Source organism: Dermacentor albipictus, chromosome 6 (assembly GCF_038994185.2).
Source record: "Dermacentor albipictus isolate Rhodes 1998 colony chromosome 6, USDA_Dalb.pri_finalv2, whole genome shotgun sequence".
NCBI classification, from domain to species: domain Eukaryota; kingdom Metazoa; phylum Arthropoda; class Arachnida; order Ixodida; family Ixodidae; genus Dermacentor; species Dermacentor albipictus.
In genome coordinates, this window is record NC_091826.1 from 142,419,612 (window position 1) to 142,437,529 (window position 17,918).

The 17,918-nt window shown below is 49.2% G+C and overlaps 2 protein-coding genes and 1 long non-coding RNA gene across 6 annotated transcripts in view; 1 reads left to right on the top strand and 2 right to left on the bottom strand.

The window, feature by feature from the left end:
* LOC139061386 (EGF domain-specific O-linked N-acetylglucosamine transferase-like) overlaps positions 1 to 17,918 on the bottom strand; it is a 309,778-nt gene that overhangs the window by 265,172 nt on the left and 26,688 nt on the right. The gene's annotated exons all lie outside the window — the stretch shown is intronic.
* On the top strand, positions 5,245 to 8,935 carry LOC139061387 (uncharacterized). Its single transcript, XM_070541376.1, has 6 exons — positions 5,245 to 5,373; positions 5,442 to 5,567; positions 5,709 to 5,868; positions 7,700 to 7,863; positions 8,537 to 8,745; positions 8,854 to 8,935. Exons 1-5 carry the CDS (start codon positions 5,309 to 5,311, stop codon positions 8,697 to 8,699), a joined length of 678 nt encoding a protein of 225 aa, XP_070397477.1. The 5' UTR covers positions 5,245 to 5,308; the 3' UTR covers positions 8,700 to 8,745; positions 8,854 to 8,935.
* On the bottom strand, positions 9,916 to 12,558 carry LOC139061388 (uncharacterized). Its single transcript, XR_011515427.1, has 3 exons — positions 12,243 to 12,558; positions 11,280 to 11,325; positions 9,916 to 11,219 (listed from the first exon to the last, which is right to left on the bottom strand). It is a non-coding gene; the product is annotated as an uncharacterized lncRNA (long non-coding RNA).

A 17,918-nucleotide genomic window follows, 5' to 3' on the forward strand; every position in this document is an offset into this window, starting at 1 on the left:
GATCTACCGCAGAAGGGTACTCCGCAAGGGTCAATATTATTTCATTTCCTCTTCAACATCGGACTTAGAAAACTTGCTTTACAACTGGAAAACATCCCAAAACTCGGATGTGCCTTCTATGCCGACGATATCACTCTATGGGCAACCAAGGGTTCATACGGCGACAGAGAAAACACGTTACTCACAGCTATCGGATACATCGAGTCATACCTAACCACAGCAGGAATGAGGTGTGCCCTACACAAGTCGGAGTACCTTCAAGTCCGGCCTAAGCAAACTAAGGAACATCGAGCCCCGCCAATACATCTCGAGATTGCCGGGCAACCTATAAAGCGCGTCCCGACCGCCCGCATACTAGGTATGCACATCCAGGAGAACAACGGCATAAAGATAGCCTCAGAGAAATTAAATCACGTTATAAGAAGCACCGCATCACTCATCGCCAGAGTAGCGCGCAGCAAAGATGGTTTCACAGAGGACGAAACCTTAAGACTGGTACAAGCCCTCGTCATCAGTGTCACGTACGCGCTACCGTATCAAGTCAAGCGCAAAAGCGAGACAGAACGCATGGACACTCTTATAAGAACGGCGTACAAAACGGCCTTACAGCTACCGTCAAGCACAAGCACAAAGAAATTACTAGCGCTAGGCGTATACTACACCTTTTAGGAGCTAGCAAGTGCCACGCTCATAGCGCAGAGGGAGCGCCTCAACAAGACTCAACAGGGAAGACACCTTCTTCAACGGCTAGGGTACCCGCTGACACCTCAGTACTGCAAAGAAGAAACACAACTCTTGCCTAACCACATTAGAGAGATAGTAGACCCTATCCCCAAGAACATGCACCCCACCGACAATCAGGAGAGAAGAGCAGCGCGTGCCCGCATGTTGCACAAACGTTGTTTCAGAGACCCGGATACGTACTACACGGACGCTTTTCCGTATCCCTCGTCGCCACGTTGCGGGCTCAAATACACACTCGCCGTTGTCAATCAGGGGAACCTGGTAGCCTCAGCCTCCATCCGCGCCACATGCAGCGCAGCAGCAGAAGCAGCAGCAATCGCTCTCGCACTTCGCGACGCTGAGAGCAAGGGAAGGTCCGCCCGTGTCCTTACTGACTCACAAGCGGCTTGTCGTTTACACCTAAATGGAACACTCCCTATACAAGCCATTCGAATCCTGGGTCGCACACTACAATGGACCCACGGTATCGTCTGGTGCCCCGGGCACGAAGGCCTGCGGGGCAACGAAGAGGCGGACTGCGCAGCTCGAGGTCTCACTAGCCGAGCGGCAGACCACACCGTTCTTCAGCCCCCGACAGACCGACGAGCGACCCACGAGTTATGAACGACAGGTCAACAAATACTACAGGACCAACGGCTCGGAAGAACGCAATACGCTCCCCCACACAAAGCTCTCAATAAACTCCAGGCAAGGGACTGGCGCCGCCTGCAAACTAACACATACCCACACTTGTCTCGTCTACACGCAATCTACGCAGACAGTTATACGTCCCGAACATGTCCCTGGTGTAGCAACCACACAGCGACACTCGCGCACATAACACACAAATGCACCGACCGTCCCGGCGACGCAATTTCGCCACGAGTGACAACACACACACTCACTACGTGGTCTTGGGAGGCGAGACTCTCCGAACTGGACCTGGGAAGCCAACTGGCGACCCTCGACCAGGCCCGGCGAGACGCGATCGCCAGTGGAGCCCTGTCAGAGGGAACCACCCAGGAATAAACCGCGCAACGGTTTCTCCAATAATAAAGTTCCTCCTCCTCCTCCTCCCGTAGCACTACCCCCGGCGGCAAAAGCGCCGTCCCGGAGCGACTAAAGGCCAGAATATGAAGCAGTGTAGTAGGTCTTGAGCCTACTGACGTGCACGACATCAGCAGATGCCAGAGTAGATGACGAGGTTGAGCTCACAGGAGCAATTTCGTAAGTCACAGGCGTCACCTGGCGCAGCACGCGGTAGGGCCTTGTGTATCGCGAAAGCTTTTCGAAAAGTCCGACGTGACGAGAGGGCGACCACAGGAGCACGAGTGCACCAGGCGAAAACTGTACATCACGGTGGCGGGCGTTGTACTGACTCTGCTGCGTGGTTTGCGAGTCCGTCAGTCAAGCACGGGCAAGCTGGCGTGCATGGTCGGCGAGGGCGATGCGCATACTCGGTTGTTGAGATCGCAGCATGAGGAAGTACCGTGTCAAGGGCGACCACAGGAGGGCGACCACAGGAGCACGAGTGCACCAGGCGAAAACTGTACATCACGGTGGCGGGCGTTGTACTGACTCTGCTGCGTGTTTTGCGAGTCCGTCAGTCGAGCACGGGCAAGCTGGCGTGCATGGTCGGCGAGGGCGATGCGCATACTCGGTTGTTGAGATCGCAGCATGAGGAAGTACCGTGTCAAGGGCGACCACAGGAGGGCGACCACAGGAGCACGAGTGCACCAGGCGAAAACTGTACATCACGGTGGCGGGCGTTGTACTGACTCTGCTGCGTGGTTTGCGAGTCCGTCAGTCAAGCACGGGCAAGCTGGCGTGCATGGTCGGCGAGGGCGATGCGCATACTCGGTTGTTGAGATCGCAGCATGAGGAAGTACCGTGTCAAGGGCGACCACAGGAGGGCGACCACAGGAGCACGAGTGCACCAGGCGAAAACTGTACATCACGGTGGCGGGCGTTGTACTGACTCTGCTGCGTGTTTTGCGAGTCCGTCAGTCGAGCACGGGCAAGCTGGCGTGCATGGTCGGCGAGGGCGATGCGCATACTCGGTTGTTGAGATCGCAGCATGAGGAAGTACCGTGTCAAGGGCGACCACAGGAGGGCGACCACAGGAGCACGAGTGCACCAGGCGAAAACTGTACATCACGGTGGCGGGCGTTGTACTGACTCTGCTACGTGTTTTGCGAGTCCGTCAGTCGAGCACGGGCAAGCTGGCGTGCATGGTCGGCGAGGGCGATGCGCATACTCGGTTGTTGAGATCGCAGCATGAGGAAGTACCGTGTCAAGGGCGACCACAGGAGGGCGACCACAGGAACACGAGTGCACCAGGCGAAAACTGTACATCACGGTGGCGGGCGTTGTACTCACTCTGCTGCGTGTTTTGCGAGTCCGTCAGTCGAGCACGGGCAAGCTGGCGTGCATGGTCGGCGAGGGCGATGCGCATACTCGGTTGTTGAGATCGCAGCATGAGGAAGTACCGTGTCAAGGGCGACCACAGGAGGGCGACCACAGGAGCACGAGTGCACCAGGCGAAAACTGTACATCACGGTGGCGGGCGTTGTACTGACTCTGCTAGGTGGTTTGCGAGTCCGTCAGTCAAGCACGGGCAAGCTGGCGTGCATGGTCGGCGAGGGCGATGCGCATACTCGTTTGTTGAGATCGCAGCATGAGGAAGTACCGTGTCAAGGGCGACCACAGGAGGGCGACCACAGGAGGGCGACCACAGGAGCACGAGTGCGCCAGGCGAAAACTGTACATCACGGTGGCGGGCGTTGTACTGACTCTGCTGCGTGTTTTGCGAGTCCGTCAGTCGAGCACGGACAAGCTGGCGTGCATGGTCGGCGAGGGCGATGCGCATACTCGGTTGTTGAGATCGCAGCATGAGGAAGTACCGTGTCAAGGGCGACCACAGGAGCACGAGTGCACCAGGCGAAAACTGTACATCACGGTGGCGGGCGTTGTACTGAATCTGCTGCGTGTTTTGCGAGTCCGTCAGTCGAGCACGGGCAAGCTGGCGTGCATGGTCGGCGAGGGCGATGCGCATACTCGGTTGTTGAGATCGCAGCATGAGGAAGTACCGTGTCAAGGGCGACCACAGGAGGGCGGCCACAGGAGCACGAGTGCACCAGGCGAAAACTGTACATCACGGTGGCGGGCGTTGTACTGACTCTGCTGCGTGTTTTGCGAGTCCGTCAGTCGAGCACGGCCAAGCTGGCGTGCATGGTCGGCGAGGGCGATGCGCATACTCGGTTGTTGAGATCGCAGCATGAGGAAGTACCGTGTCAAGGGCGACCACAGGAGGGCGACCACAGGAGCACGAGTGCACCAGGCGAAAACTGTACATCACGGTGGCGGGCGTTGTACTGAATCTGCTGCGTGTTTTGCGAGTCCGTCAGTCGAGCACGGGCAAGCTGGCGTGCATGGTCGGCGAAGGCGATGCGCATACTCGGTTGTTGAGATCGCAGCATGAGGAAGTACCGTGTCAAGGGCGACCACAGGAGGGCGGCCACAGGAGCACGAGTGCACCAGGCGAAAACTGTACATCACGGTGGCGGGCGTTGTACTGACTCTGCTGCGTGTTTTGCGAGTCCGTCAGTCGAGCACGGCCAAGCTGGCGTGCATGGTCGGCGAGGGCGATGCGCATACTCGGTTGTTGAGATCGCAGCAGGAGGAAGTACCGTGTCAAGGGGCAACGTCGGTTCGCGACCGTAGAGTATAGATAAAATGGAGAAAATCCAGCGGTGTCGTGCCGGGAAGAATTATAAGCAAATGTGACGTAAGGAAGGGCAACGTCCCAGTCGTGGTGGTCCTTCGAAACGTACTTGGACAACATGTCGGTAAGAGTACGGTTTAACCGCTCTGTCAGGCCATTGGTTTGAGGATGGTATGAGGTAGTCAGCTTGTGTTGAATAGAGCAGGAGCGCACAATGTCGGCGATAACTTTCGAGAGGAAGTTACGACCACGGTCAGTAAGCAGCTGTCGCGGGGCGCCATGCATTAAGATAATGTCCCGCAAGAGAAAGTCCGCGACGTCAGAGGCGCAACTGGTAGGGAGAGCTCGCGTGATAGCGTATCGGGTGGCGTAATCAGTTGCGACGGCTACCCATTTGTTCCCAGAGGATGACGTGGGAAAGGGACCGAGGAGGTCTAATCCAACACGAAAGAAGGCTACGTTCCCACTTGGGAAACGGCAAGCGGGCGGAAAAGCCAAAGCGGCCAGAAAATCTTTTCCGCGCATGTACAAAACGTTCACATTTGTTTCGCCACTGCAGCGGAAACCACTTCCGCTTTCGCCCACATCTATCTAGTTTGCGTACCTTTGTCCGCGTGGTGGCACTGTTCATCACGCTATTTCAAGGCATACGTTCATTCATTGACCCATCAGTTACTAAAAGCTAGTTTCGCGCAACTGCGTCTGTCGTCTGCAGCTTTTTAGTCAGCAATAGACGAGGAAGAGGAAGTAACTATGATACTTCTGGTCAGTTGCTCTCTGTCAATGGACAATGAAGAACGGAAAAAGCGGCCACCTCGGAAGCGGCGATGGTGGGTTCGTCCAGCTTTGCAGAAGCGAGAGATGTTGGGCCACGCCAACGCTTTGTTGCCGCACCTCAGGTCACGCGACGTTGAGTACTACCGCGAGTAAGTACTGTTGACAGTTCGTTGTTTCGTCTTGTTGAAAGCTCACACTGTGCTTTCTTTTTTGCTAGCTATTTAAGGATGCCGCCGCGAAGTTTTGTTCGACACTTGGAACTGGTGGGGCCTAGAATAACAAAAGCGAATACCAAGTTCCGCAAGGCCATTCCGCCAGACCACCGCCTAGCTTTGGCTGTGAGGTAAGCACACTGTCATGTCCGTGTTTCGATTGCACGATGGTTTCGAATTTGTGCACCTGTGCGGTGTTTTCGTGCATACGAAGGAAGAGTTATGGGTTCACTAAAAGCTAGGCGTACGTGTGTTTGTTTTTCTTCCGTTAGATTTTTGGCAGCTGGCGAAACAATAAGGACGTCGTCATTTAATTTCTTGGCTGAACGGTCGACCGCCTGCAAGATAATTGCCGAGGTCTGTCAAGCAATCTGGGGGGTCGTTGGCCCTATTTATGTAAAATGTCCGTCATCGGCAGCTGAGTGGCTGAAGGTAAGTAGAATATCCAAACAATTGGGCTTTGCGAATATTCGAATATTGTGTTATTAGATATTCGCTTCTAAAGAAACATTAGTATTTGTTTTTACAAAGTGTCATGATCGGCGCATTTCATTAACCTTTGTCGCAGTACAGTTTTGTCATGCAGCGAAGCATAATGCCGTGCCGTGAAGCACATCAAGAATGGGCAGGATTATTGTAACGGATCGGCATGAGTTTACGTGCGAGGCGTGCGCCGTCAACGGTAGCACCACAAAGGCGGATACGTCTAATAATTGTAGCCGAGACGTCTAACCAGAATAAAACCTCTGTGCCGCACTATCTCGTGTTTACACTTCCCCTAGTCATTTCAAGACTCTATTTTTAATTTGCGCACTGTTTTACTCTTGCGTTCCTTTTATTAGCTTCTTGCGTGCATAGACGCAGATGAATCATGTCTTGCTATAATTAACCTCTTTATACCTTCGACGCTTCTTTAACAAGTTCTACTGGGCCAAATTTGGATGTCATTCTTCCACAGAAGTAGTAAACAGCAGTTTCACTTCGTAACTCCCAAGTTATCCTCGGTAAATAAAAAAGTTTAGTAATTCATTGGAGTTTGCCGCGACTTCGCACAACATACGTTAGATTCGAAAATATTCGTCCTAAATCACTATTCACTTTGAACTAAAGATCCAGTATTCACACATGCCCACCAAACAGCTTCAAATGCCAAATGATAGCATGCATTTTTCGTATTGCAAAAAACTGATGAAAATGACAAAATCTCTGTCACCATACACTGGCCATGGCTAGTGCTTCCTACTTGATTATTTACAAAATGAAGGTTGAAGTCAAAATCGGAATGAAAATGCATGTTAATTTTTGCACAAGTTATAAATTTAGTTGCTCGAAGCGTCGAGCAAATTAACACACATACCCAGGAGTTCAACAAAACAAGTTGGCAGAGAACACGGGTGCTCATCTTTTCTGCCCTTCTCAGTGTACATATGTCACATTGTGCACCTCTTCAGCGAAGATGTTTCACCTGTTCCCAACAAAGGTTCCTACCCTGCGCTCAGGAACGTGAGTGTAGTAGAGAAGACGCTACTGTTTTGGAGAAATCGCGAAGCTGAATTCACACTTCATACATCAGCTTAGAAGGTTCGATTTTTCCAAATGCAGTAAGTACACATAGATTGAAATTTTGCATCTTGTTAAACACACAGGTATGTACTTTCCTAATTTTGCTTCTTACTTAATCAAATTCAAACTGTATTAAAGCAGATCAGACTACTGCAGTTGTATAACTAAGTCATTAGGAACAGCACTGAAAGCCTCTGTTTCTGCAGTAAGCAAAACTAGAAGACACAATTTCCTATAGAGACACAGATATTGAGTATTAACGCATTGCAACCCAGAGATTTGCATGTGCTCAGCAATGTAAGCTTGAAGAGCTTCACATACTGTTACTCAGTACCTACTTTAGGTTCTGTACATGCAGTCGGAATGTAAGAAACAATAAATGTAGCACTATATGTTGTATGCTGGGGTTTTATGTGCCAAAACTATGTTCTCAATATGAGGTACGATGTAATGGACTCCAGGTTAACCTGGACAACCTGGGGTTCTTGAACATGTAAAAGTTCAATCACAGACTGTGAATTGCAATACTCAGTATGGGCTGTGTGTTCTGCACAGTTAGTGTTGCATAGGTAAAAGCAAAACTATAAAGCGACATTTACCTCAGATTGCGTTGCTTGAGGCTTTGCACAAATGGCTGAGATTTTACTGTTTTATAATGTGGATTTCGCTCAGTAGTGTTTCATTCTGCTTTTTTCATTAGGTTGCAAACGAGTTTGAAGAGAAGTGGCACTTGCCTCATTGTATTGGAGCCATTGATGGCAAACACGTGGTCATTGAGTGCCCCGCCAAATCAGGAACCTTAAACAGGAACTACAAAAGTAGTTTCAGCAAGTCATTGCTTGCGATAAGTGATGCAAGTTACAGGTACAGATGATTTGCATTGTTCAGCCATTAATTTAAGAAAGGAAGCGCAGTAGGGAAGTTAGAGCATAAATAGCCAAGCATGTGCTTAACATTGGTAATATTGTTACGGTGAAGTGAAGGAAGACGTTGAATTGGACTAGAGAAAGACGAAGTCTGGCGGTTGCCTGAACGCCATATCCATCATTTGTAAATATAAGTTATTTTATACTCGTGGGCCTGCTTTCTTCCCGCAACATTTTGGTGGAGGTGCGGGGTATGTATTTGGTGTGTATTTGGTATATAGCAACCAAGTTAGATTAGCCATGATGTGGACTCCTAGTTACCGAGTTACTCCTAGTGTACTAAGAATTACCAGATTACAATTGAATGGTAAGATAATAAGGAAGTGGGCTATTAGTGGTTCTTGATCTACATGACTTCGGACTTAAATCCTTAGTGTTTATATCCATTAACCATTTCATGCATCGGTTAGATACAACACAAAAGTCAGATTACGCTACGTTAATCTCGTCATCATTAGCTATTTCTTGAAAGAAAAAGAGATGAATGTTACAAGATAAAACTGATGGGAGGTTTGACCCATATATTCATTTGAACATATTGAAATATACCGAATGACAACACTACTACATGCATTTTCTTCTAATATAAAATGTTTTGTGTACTTCCTTAGGTTTCTGTATGTCAAAATTGGGCACTTTGGCAGCGAGTCCGATGGTGGCGTGTTTGCCCGCAGCAAGTTCCAGGAGTTGATTTTGGCAAATCAAATTGGAATTCCTGAGGACTCCGAGATTGGCAGCATTGGCAGGATGCCCCATTTTTTTGTTGGAGATTAGGCTTTCCGTCTGAAGACCTTTATGATGAGACCTTATTCTCGCAAAAGTAAGCTACAATAGTCTTTTTATGCCATTTGTGCTGTGTGTTCTTGTAGTGGCACATTGCTTTTCTGTAATTTTTTTTACATCAAGTTCATCTTGTACATTGTTACAGCCCTTCAACCACTGTTTGCCGACACATCTGATGCAAGTCAGCCATTTGAAGAGAGACATCAGAGAAGAATTTTCAACTACAGACTTAGCCGAGCTCGAAGAGTGGTGGAGAATGCTTTTGGCATTATGGCACAGAGATGGCGAATTCTTCGACGGCCATTTAAAGCAAAGGACGATAATGTGAACAGAATTGTGTGTGCTTGTGTAGCGCTCCACAATTTTTTACTTCCTGAATCGCCTGGGTCTCGAGCTGCTTACTGTCCACCAGGAACTGCTGACTGCGAGGATTGGCAAGGGCAAGTGGCTGAAGACAGCTGGAGAGCTGAAGAAGGCAGCAGAGATGCTTTGTCTGCATTGCAGTCTACAGGCTTTAACTCAACCAGGTATTTCTAGTTTGACAAACAATCTCTTGCATCTGTGTTGCAGAGCGTTGTCTTTTTTATAGATTTGTGCATAAGCATATCTCATACTGAAAAATAATGTGCGAGCTGAATAGCCCATTCGCTTAAAAAGCATTTCTGGCTGCAGGTGCAATTATTTTCTAGCAACAGCTGTTTTTATCTGTTATCTACTTGTAGTTCGAACCTACTTTGCCGGAAGACTATCTTTTAGCCAAAAGTATTGTGTTCTCCAAGACATTCATATTCTGACACATTAAAATAAAGGACTCGCAATAACAATTTATAAACAAATTCTGGCTTTGCAGTACAGCGTCTTGCACAAAGCAATATGGAAACATATACATTGCTGATATAGTATACAAGCCATATTAGGTACTTTATTCTGGCCCAGCATTCTGAACCTTGTGATTATCTCTGAGTATTTAAGTGGCAGATTAAGCCCAAATATCACCTTTTATTTTAATGCTTGACAGAAAACGATGTACTGTGTTATAAACCTACTGTAGTACATTTTCTGCACACACTTCTGTTGTCTAACTGTGCCACTTGCCTATTTACTTTTGTTTAGGCAAGCCTATGCTGTGAGGGACAAGCTTTGCCAGTACTGCATTTCTGATGATGGCAGGGTCCCCTGGCAAGACAGCATCATCGATACCACCAGATAGAAAGTAAGTCTTTATTTGCAATAAATATTTCTTGTATACATGTGACCGTATTGCAAACAGTACTCTGATTAAAAACATAGTGCAGCTTAGAAAAGGCGCTTTCAAGGAAAAGCTGGATACAAACACTAGGCTGTGCAGCTCTGTGCACAGCATGACTAGCCCTTTTTTCCACGATCGTGAGTGTACAATTTATATCAAAAGGATAAAAAATGGGTACTAAATGTACCACGCAGTTCTGAGCTTTCCAAACACTTACTTCACAACTTTAGATGAGCTTAACTATCACATCTACAGACTTGGTACACAAATCTTAAAATTGGCAGATTGTACTGTGCAGTTCTGTACACCACGCATCAAGATCAAAGAACAACAAACCCTTGTTTTTACTGTCCTGGACAAGGCCTTAAATATCACTAGTATTGTCAATAAATACGTATCACAGGTAAAAACTTTGCAATGTATAGTTCTGTGCAGTGCAGGATGAGTTGAACACGCCATGCCCTTATCATTATTTGCACAAGAGCTTAAGTATCACATATAGTTCTAGGGGAAAAAGACGGATACTAACTTTCTGCCATAGAGGACTTGTTCGAGGCACTATAGGCTCTGGGATACGACATGTTATCAGAAAAAAGAAAGGAATGCGACTAAAACTGGCCACAGGGCTGCTAGGTAATGATTGTTGAGTATGAGTGTGGAATCTCAAACAAGACGATGCCCAGAACTTAAATACCTGACATAGTAATGGCTGGAAATATTCTGAAAATTACAATAATCCCTAATGTAAAATTTGAGCACAGCTCTATATGTATTTTCATTTCGCAATACGTTGAGGCAAGGAATTTGAGAAAGACATGTTTGTATGTACAGTCACAGACCACTCAGCGCCTTCGCAAAAGAAGGGGCAGTATGGGAGCGCTGGCATGGGTAGCGACATGGGAGTCAACTGTGTAAGAAGTGGATGACAAACACGCAATGGCACTTAAATATCACAAATAAATATCAGAGAAAAAAAAACAATGTATGTACATTATACCACGCAGCTATGTTTTCAGGACTATTTTTCGCTCCTCCGAGCCCTCACTTCCATTACTTTTTCTTGAATGGTGGCTTGGATGGAACACATACAGTCAAATTGGTCATCAGGTGGCAGTGACCGTAAAAATCCAGCAGCTGCCATGCAGAAATGGTAGACAGTGTCCTGGGTCACCTCTTTTTGTCGGCACTCTTTTCTAACTGCCTTCAGGTGGTCAAGGCATGCGGCAGCAACTGCCGCATTGGAGGGAACACTGCCATCGGGGCTGCAAAAGAAAGGATGTCTCCAGTACTGTTGACTATCACAAAACCAATTCCTACATTACCGCAGGGGATTTTTGGATGTCTGCCACTTTTCTTGGTCTTGGTACCCTGTAAGGGAAGATGTTGGTGAGCTAGTTTTGGCAATGTATACATAAATGGGTAGGGGCACCTAGTCCTACATACGTTTCAGTTGTGTCAAGCACCACCTCTGGCTCAATATCACTTTCTGCATTGTCAGGCTGCCTGAAGAAACAAACTTGCTGTTTTTTTAGCAAACTTTATACCATAATGACATTTACCATTCCGTTGTCTTGCTTGCAGGTTGTGTGTCTGTATGCGGTGCACTTTCTAAACTTTCTGGAACCACCATCTCTTCGAAGTCGTCTGTATCTCCTGTTGCTAGTACATCTTCAATATCGTGACTGGCTGCTGCTGGGCCTACAGCTACGATCATTATGCATAAATAACAACTAAACCAATTGCAGCTGGTGCTCACTGATATCAATGTGTAATTTAACAATGTGTGGTGTTTAAACAGCGACTAATAAAATACATTCTCAGAACTTGCTCATTACCATCCCTACCATTGAATTATTATGCACACTCTAAGAATCGGAGATGGCAATGTATGCACAAGCCACTGAATTTTTTGCTTAGGCAAAGTACCGTGAGGATTTGAAACATTTTAATGTTCACAACACATGTAGCTTTAACTTATGCATTCCTAGATTACCCACTGTTTCAAATTGGTAGTTTAATGTAGTACTTCGCGATAGACATATGGATCCTAGCTATTTGGCCTGTGTTGCCCTTCTTCCAATCAGGCCCACTAATGATCAGAAAAAAGCCATACCTACAAAATACTGCCACATTAACGATGTGTCCTTCTGGTTGACGCTGAAGTTGTCACCAACTATGGGCCAGCCTAGCAGCGAGCGTTGTCATAGAGTTTGAAGAATATGTGAACTAGCATGCGCTACAGACTGTAGAGATGTTACAAATATACATGTCACTCATTCACTTACCCATCAAAGGAGCCAAATTCGAGGTTGCTGCACAAGCTAGAAAAATAAAATATGAAATAAGGCACCAAAGAACAGCGAAACCAGATACCCTTGCAGTTCCTGCTCGCAGAAGCAGCAAGTAAAAAATGCAGCAGAGGTGAATCTTATGAACAACGTCATGCTTGCCAAGTATACCAGAAAGGTAACAGCAAGCCACTAACAGCCCTTCAAATAAATAAAATCAAATGATGCTGCATGGTAACTTCACTTACTCTCAACAACCCAGCTGACCATTCAAACACAACTTCCCAGGCAAGTTTGTGACTACACAGACAGGACTTACATTGGCTCCTGATAAACAGCTTCCATTATGCCCGTCATTGCTTCGAAGTGCTTCCACTTCACGAGGGGCACGTCATGGGCACCAGCGCCACTTTTCATCGAATCCTTGATCTGATTTTTTGTTTTTGTGAAGGTGTCCTTGAGGTTCTTAAACTTCTTCTGGCATAAGGCACCTGCGCAACATGGTACCAGCAAATGTGATGGTACCAGCAAATGTGAACCACCTACACATGCTGTGATCAAGGCAAGACGTTTTGCCGTGCAAAGGCTAGTGGCAAAAGAGATAACTGTTTGCGAATGCATAGCCGTATTCTTTAGGACCACATGCTGTCACCTGAGCAGCTGTTATAAAACACAATGGCTGAATTTGCATGTACAAAGTTGAATTTGGCTGGAGTGCCACTTGCTTAACAAAAAAAAAAAAGAAAACGGCATATAGTGTCACCTTTGTTTGGTTGAGCTCGCGGCACAGACTAAGCGTGCGTGCAACATGCACCTCATTTATTCAGTCGAAGTTTTTGCATATAGCAACTGCACAAGTTCAGCATGCCTACATTCGATGTTTTGGATTTACTTGCCAGGATTCTTGGCTTGCGGTGCGGCGACAGAAACAGTGATATACCCATTCGACCCTATGTGTTACAGTCCACACGGTGCTAGGAGCTGTAGACACGGTTTCTGCATGCGTTGCTTCAGTTTTTCGCTCAAAAGAAACCATTAAGTATTACAATGGCAAGTAAAAGAAATGAGACGAAAGCACGGCGCGCACTTGCTCCTAACAGCGGCGCTGACCGAGCATTCTCGGCATAAGTTACTTCCAAAACTATACCACCAAAGCACCACCAGCGTAGCGAGAGAAAATGTGCAAGTACTTACTGCTTACTCCCAGCTCTTCGGCTATCTTCGCCCAAATATCATTCTTGTGGTGCGTGTCTTTGTACAGATGGTGAGTCTTGTCATAGAGCACGGGGTGGCTTTTGACGGCGTCGATGAGCATAGCAGCCGACATTTTCAGTGCCATGTTTCCGAACGCAAGTTCTCGACCGGATGTTTACACGCGATTGCAGCTTCCGGTAAAGCGGAACGTCTTCCCGCTCCACCTGGGCGAAAAAATCGGTCCGAGACCGATTTTTTCGCCACTTGGTTTTCTGCCCGTTTCTCCGCCTAGGCGGGCGGATTTTGTCAAGTTTTTTCTGCTTCCGCCTGCTCCGAGACCAAGTGTGAACGCAGCCGAACGGTTCCACAGGGACGACGATCGGCTGTAAATAACCGGAAGGTAGCACCTGAGGTGTTTTCCGACGCTGGCAAGGATCACAGGCAGCAACATAGCGTCGGACAGAGCAAGCCTGACCAGGCCAATAGAAGCGGCGGCGGACGCGGTCGTACGTGCGGGTTACCCCAAGATGTCCTGCAGTGGGTGCGTCATGCATCTCAAAGAGCACAGTCTGTCGTAGATGTTTTGGCACGACAAGAAGAAGATCAGGGCCATCAGGGAAGAAGTTCCTTTGGTACAGAATGCCGCATTGCAGGACATATCGGCGAACGGATGCGTCAGTGGGTGTAGAGCGCAGACGCTCGATGAGTACTCGCAGCGATAGGTCTCGATACTGCTCATCGGCGATGTTAGCGAAGGCATACACAGAGAAAATGCCGTCGGCGATACTACTGTCGGCGTCATCAGGCTCGTCTACCGGGTAGCGAGACAGGCAGTCAGCGTCCTTGTGTAGCCGGCCAGATTTGTAGGCGACAGAGAACGAATATTCTTGGAGGCGTAAGGCCCAGCGACCAAGTCTTCCTGTAGGGTCTTTCAATGAGCATAACCAGCAAAGCGCGTGATGGTCTGTGACAACGGAAAAGGGTCGGCCATATAAGTATGGGCGGAACTTCGCAACCGCCCAAACTAGGGCCAGACACTCACGCTCAGTGATGGAATAGTTGCACTCCGCGGGCGAGAGGAGCCTGCTGGCGTAAGCGATAACACGGTCATGGCCACGCCGACGTTGTGCCAGTACTGCGCCATTTCCGTGACCGCTGGCATCAGTACGGACTTCGGTAGGCGCAGAAGGATCGAAATGGGCCAGAACGAGAGGCGTTGTGAGAAGGTCGATTAGAAGGGAGAATGCAGAGGCCTCGTTATCGCCCCACTGGAAAGGGGCGTCTTTTTTCAAAAGCTCGGTTAGTGGTCGTGCTATGGCCGCGAACTTTTTCACGAAACGGCGGAAGTACGAGCAAAGGCCGATGAAGCTGCGCACATCCTTGACACACTTCGAATCAGGGAAGTGAGTAACAGCATGGATCTTGCCTGGGTCCAGTTGCACTCCGTTCGCGTCAACGAGATGTCCAAGGACGGTAATATGGCGACGGCCGAATTGGCACTTCGATGCGTTGAGTTGCAGACCGGCTCGCCGAAAAACGTCCAGGACTGCTGAGAGGCGCTCGAGGTGCGTAGCGAACGTTGGGGGGAATACGATAACGTCATCCAAGTAGCACAAGCATGTGGACCATTTGAAACCATGAAGAAGGGAGTCCATCATGCGTTCAAAAGTGGCAGGAGCGTTACATAGACCGAACGGCATCACCTTGAATTGATAAAGACCGTCGGGTGTTACAAAGGCAGTCTTCTCGCGGTCGAGATCGTCCACGGCAATCTGCCAATAGCCGGAGCGAAGGTCAATAGAGGAGAAATAGCGAGCGCCGTGGAGGCAGTCAAGGGCATTATCAATTTGAGGTAGGGGATACACGTCCTTTTTGGTAACCTTGTTAAGGTGCCGATAATCCACGCAAAAGCGCCATGAGCCATCCTTCTCTTTTTGCCAGCACAACAGGTGACGCCCATGGACTACATGACGGTTCAATAATGTTTTTGGCAAGCATTTTGCGAACTTCGGTGTGAATAACTTGACGCTCAGCTGGTGATACTCGATACGGGCGCCGATGAATAGGAGGGGCATTGCCAGTATTAAGGCAATGTTTGACAGCTGTTGTTTGGGCCAAAGGACGATCGTTCAAGTCAAAAATATCTTGGTAGGAAATCAGCACGCGGTAGAGCGCATGAGCGTGCTCGGAGGGCATGACGGGTGCAATCATTTTCTGTAAGCTGGCGATGGTACAAGTTGCCGACTGCGACGGTAGAGGAGGATCGGCTGAATGGTCGTCTACTGAAATCGATGCTACAGAGTGATCCTCGAATGAGCAAAGATGGGCCAGAGACATCCCGCGTGGCAGCACTTGTGTCGTCAAGCCAAAATTGACCACTGGCAGGCAGACGCAATTCGCTGTAATAGATAAAACTGTATGAGGTACTGTGATCCCGTGTGTTAGGAGGACGTCTTGCATAGGAGCCGCGATGTAGTGACCGTTGGGGACTGGTGGGAATGACACGAAGTCAACGTAAGTCAGTGCCGAAGATGGCAAGCGAACGAAGTCGACGGAACTGAGCCGTGTAGGGTGTTGTTCAGCGGGATACAGAACAGGCAGGTCGAGGCGGAGAGTACTGGCGGAGCAATCGATGAGAACAGAATGTGCGGAGAGGAAGTCTAAGCCGAGGATGATGTCGTGGGGACAGTGAGCGATGACTGTGAATAGCACGATTGTTGAGCGATCGGCGAAGGAGACGCGGGCGGTACACCTACCAATTACGGAGGCTGTTCCGCCATCGGCGACACGGACAACAGGCGTCGTGGCGGGCGTGATAATTTTCTTGAGCCGGTTACGAAGGCCAGCGCTCATTACGGACAAATGCGCCCCAGTGTCTATGAGTGCAGACACAGAAACACTGTCGACTTGCACGTCAAGAAGGTTCAGATGAGTGGGCAACGTCAGGAGAGGATTTGGTGGTGTAGAGAGCAATGCAGCGTCACCTCGAGGCGCTGCATCGTCTAGTTTTCCGGCTGGGAGCGGCGTCCGAAGGGAGTCGGCGAATAGGAGCGATGGGGCTGGGGAGAGCGAGATTGTCGGCGTTGGGGCGAAGGCGAACGAGAATAGGAGCGGGTCGGTGCAGGAGAATCAGCGGCAGCGTTATCAGAGCATGCAGCATAGGAACGAGAAGGGCCACCTGGGGGGCGAGAGTAGGCAGTATAAGTAGGCCGGGTTGAAAAACTCCAGCGACTGCGACAGTGCCGAGAAATATGCCCGATTCGATGGCAGTGGAAACAAATGGGCTTGTCGTCAGCAGTGCGCCATTCAGATGGGTTGCGGAAACGTGGTGGGTAAGAACATGCGGGACGGGGCGGAATCGAAGAAGCCGGGCGGGTATCAGGACGATGGGCCGAGCAGATGGTGTGAAGACCCATGTTTTCGAACTCTTGGCGGACAACTGCCTGGATCAGTGAGACCGGGACTGCAGATGTGTTGGTGGGACTGGAGTCGAAGGCAGCCGGATAGGCGGCCTCGATCTCACGCCGGACGATCCTCGTAACATCGGCAGTGTTGTTGGGACGAGGAGCGTCGGCACAGGAAGATGTCGCTGGGGTGTTGGGCAGACGGGCAAACTGCTGGTCAATACGTAGGCTTTTAGCGAGTTCCAGGCGGCGGCACTCTTTTATAACAGCATCCACCGTTGCTACGTTGTTGCAAACGAGCAAGTTGAAGGCATCATCGGCAATGCCTTTGAGGATGTGGGCAACCTTGTCAGACTCAGTCATGTGGGTGTCAACTATGCGGCACAGAGCCAAGACGTCCTGAATGTACGTGACATAGGGGTCTGTTGACGTCTGCACACGGCCGGAGTGCGCCTTCTGCGCGGCAAGTTGGTGACCGTAGGGGTTGCCGAACAAGTCTCGAAGCTGTGTCTTAAGTGAATCCCAACTGGTGAGCTCATCTTCGTGCGTGCGATACCAAACTCTAGGTGTGCCACCGAGGTAAAAGACTACGTTGGCAAGCATAATAGTAGGGTCCCACCGGTTATTGCGGCTGACGTGTTCATACAGGCTGATCCAGTCATCGACGTCTTCCCCATCTTTGCCCGAAAATACGCCAGGATCACGGGGAGCAGGCAGAGTGATGTAGGTCGTCGAGGTAGCAGCAGGTGTCGGAGCCGGCGGAGTCGGGTTGTCGTCGCCGGGAGCCATGAAGGAAGGCTCGACGTACCGTCCACTGCGAAGCTCCGTGACGAGGTACAGGGAACGTCCGCCTCCACCAGATATGTTACGGACGAAGACGCAGACGAAAAGCTATGTACAAGTATATTTACAACAAAATACGCTGCGCTTGGCCAAGAGGCAACAGCCCGCACTAGCTTCAAATCGTCGTCATCTTCTTACTGCTCGGCTCTTCGGCATTGGAAATACTATCCTGTAGCAATATGAAGAATGATTCACACAATTGTAGAAAACGAAAACCTTTCCAAATCCCATT

Bases quoted from the DNA above. Each gene is read 5' to 3' on its own strand.
- LOC139061387 (XM_070541376.1), top strand. From the start codon at position 5,309: ATGTTGGGCCACGCCAACGCTTTGTTGCCGCACCTCAGGTCACGCGAC. The intron at 5,374-5,441 runs GTAAGTACTGTT...CTTTTTTGCTAG, and splicing joins GACGTTGAGTACTACCGCGA to CTATTTAAGGATGCCGCCGC. The intron at 5,869-7,699 runs GTAAGTAGAATA...TTTTTTCATTAG, and splicing joins CGGCAGCTGAGTGGCTGAAG to GTTGCAAACGAGTTTGAAGA.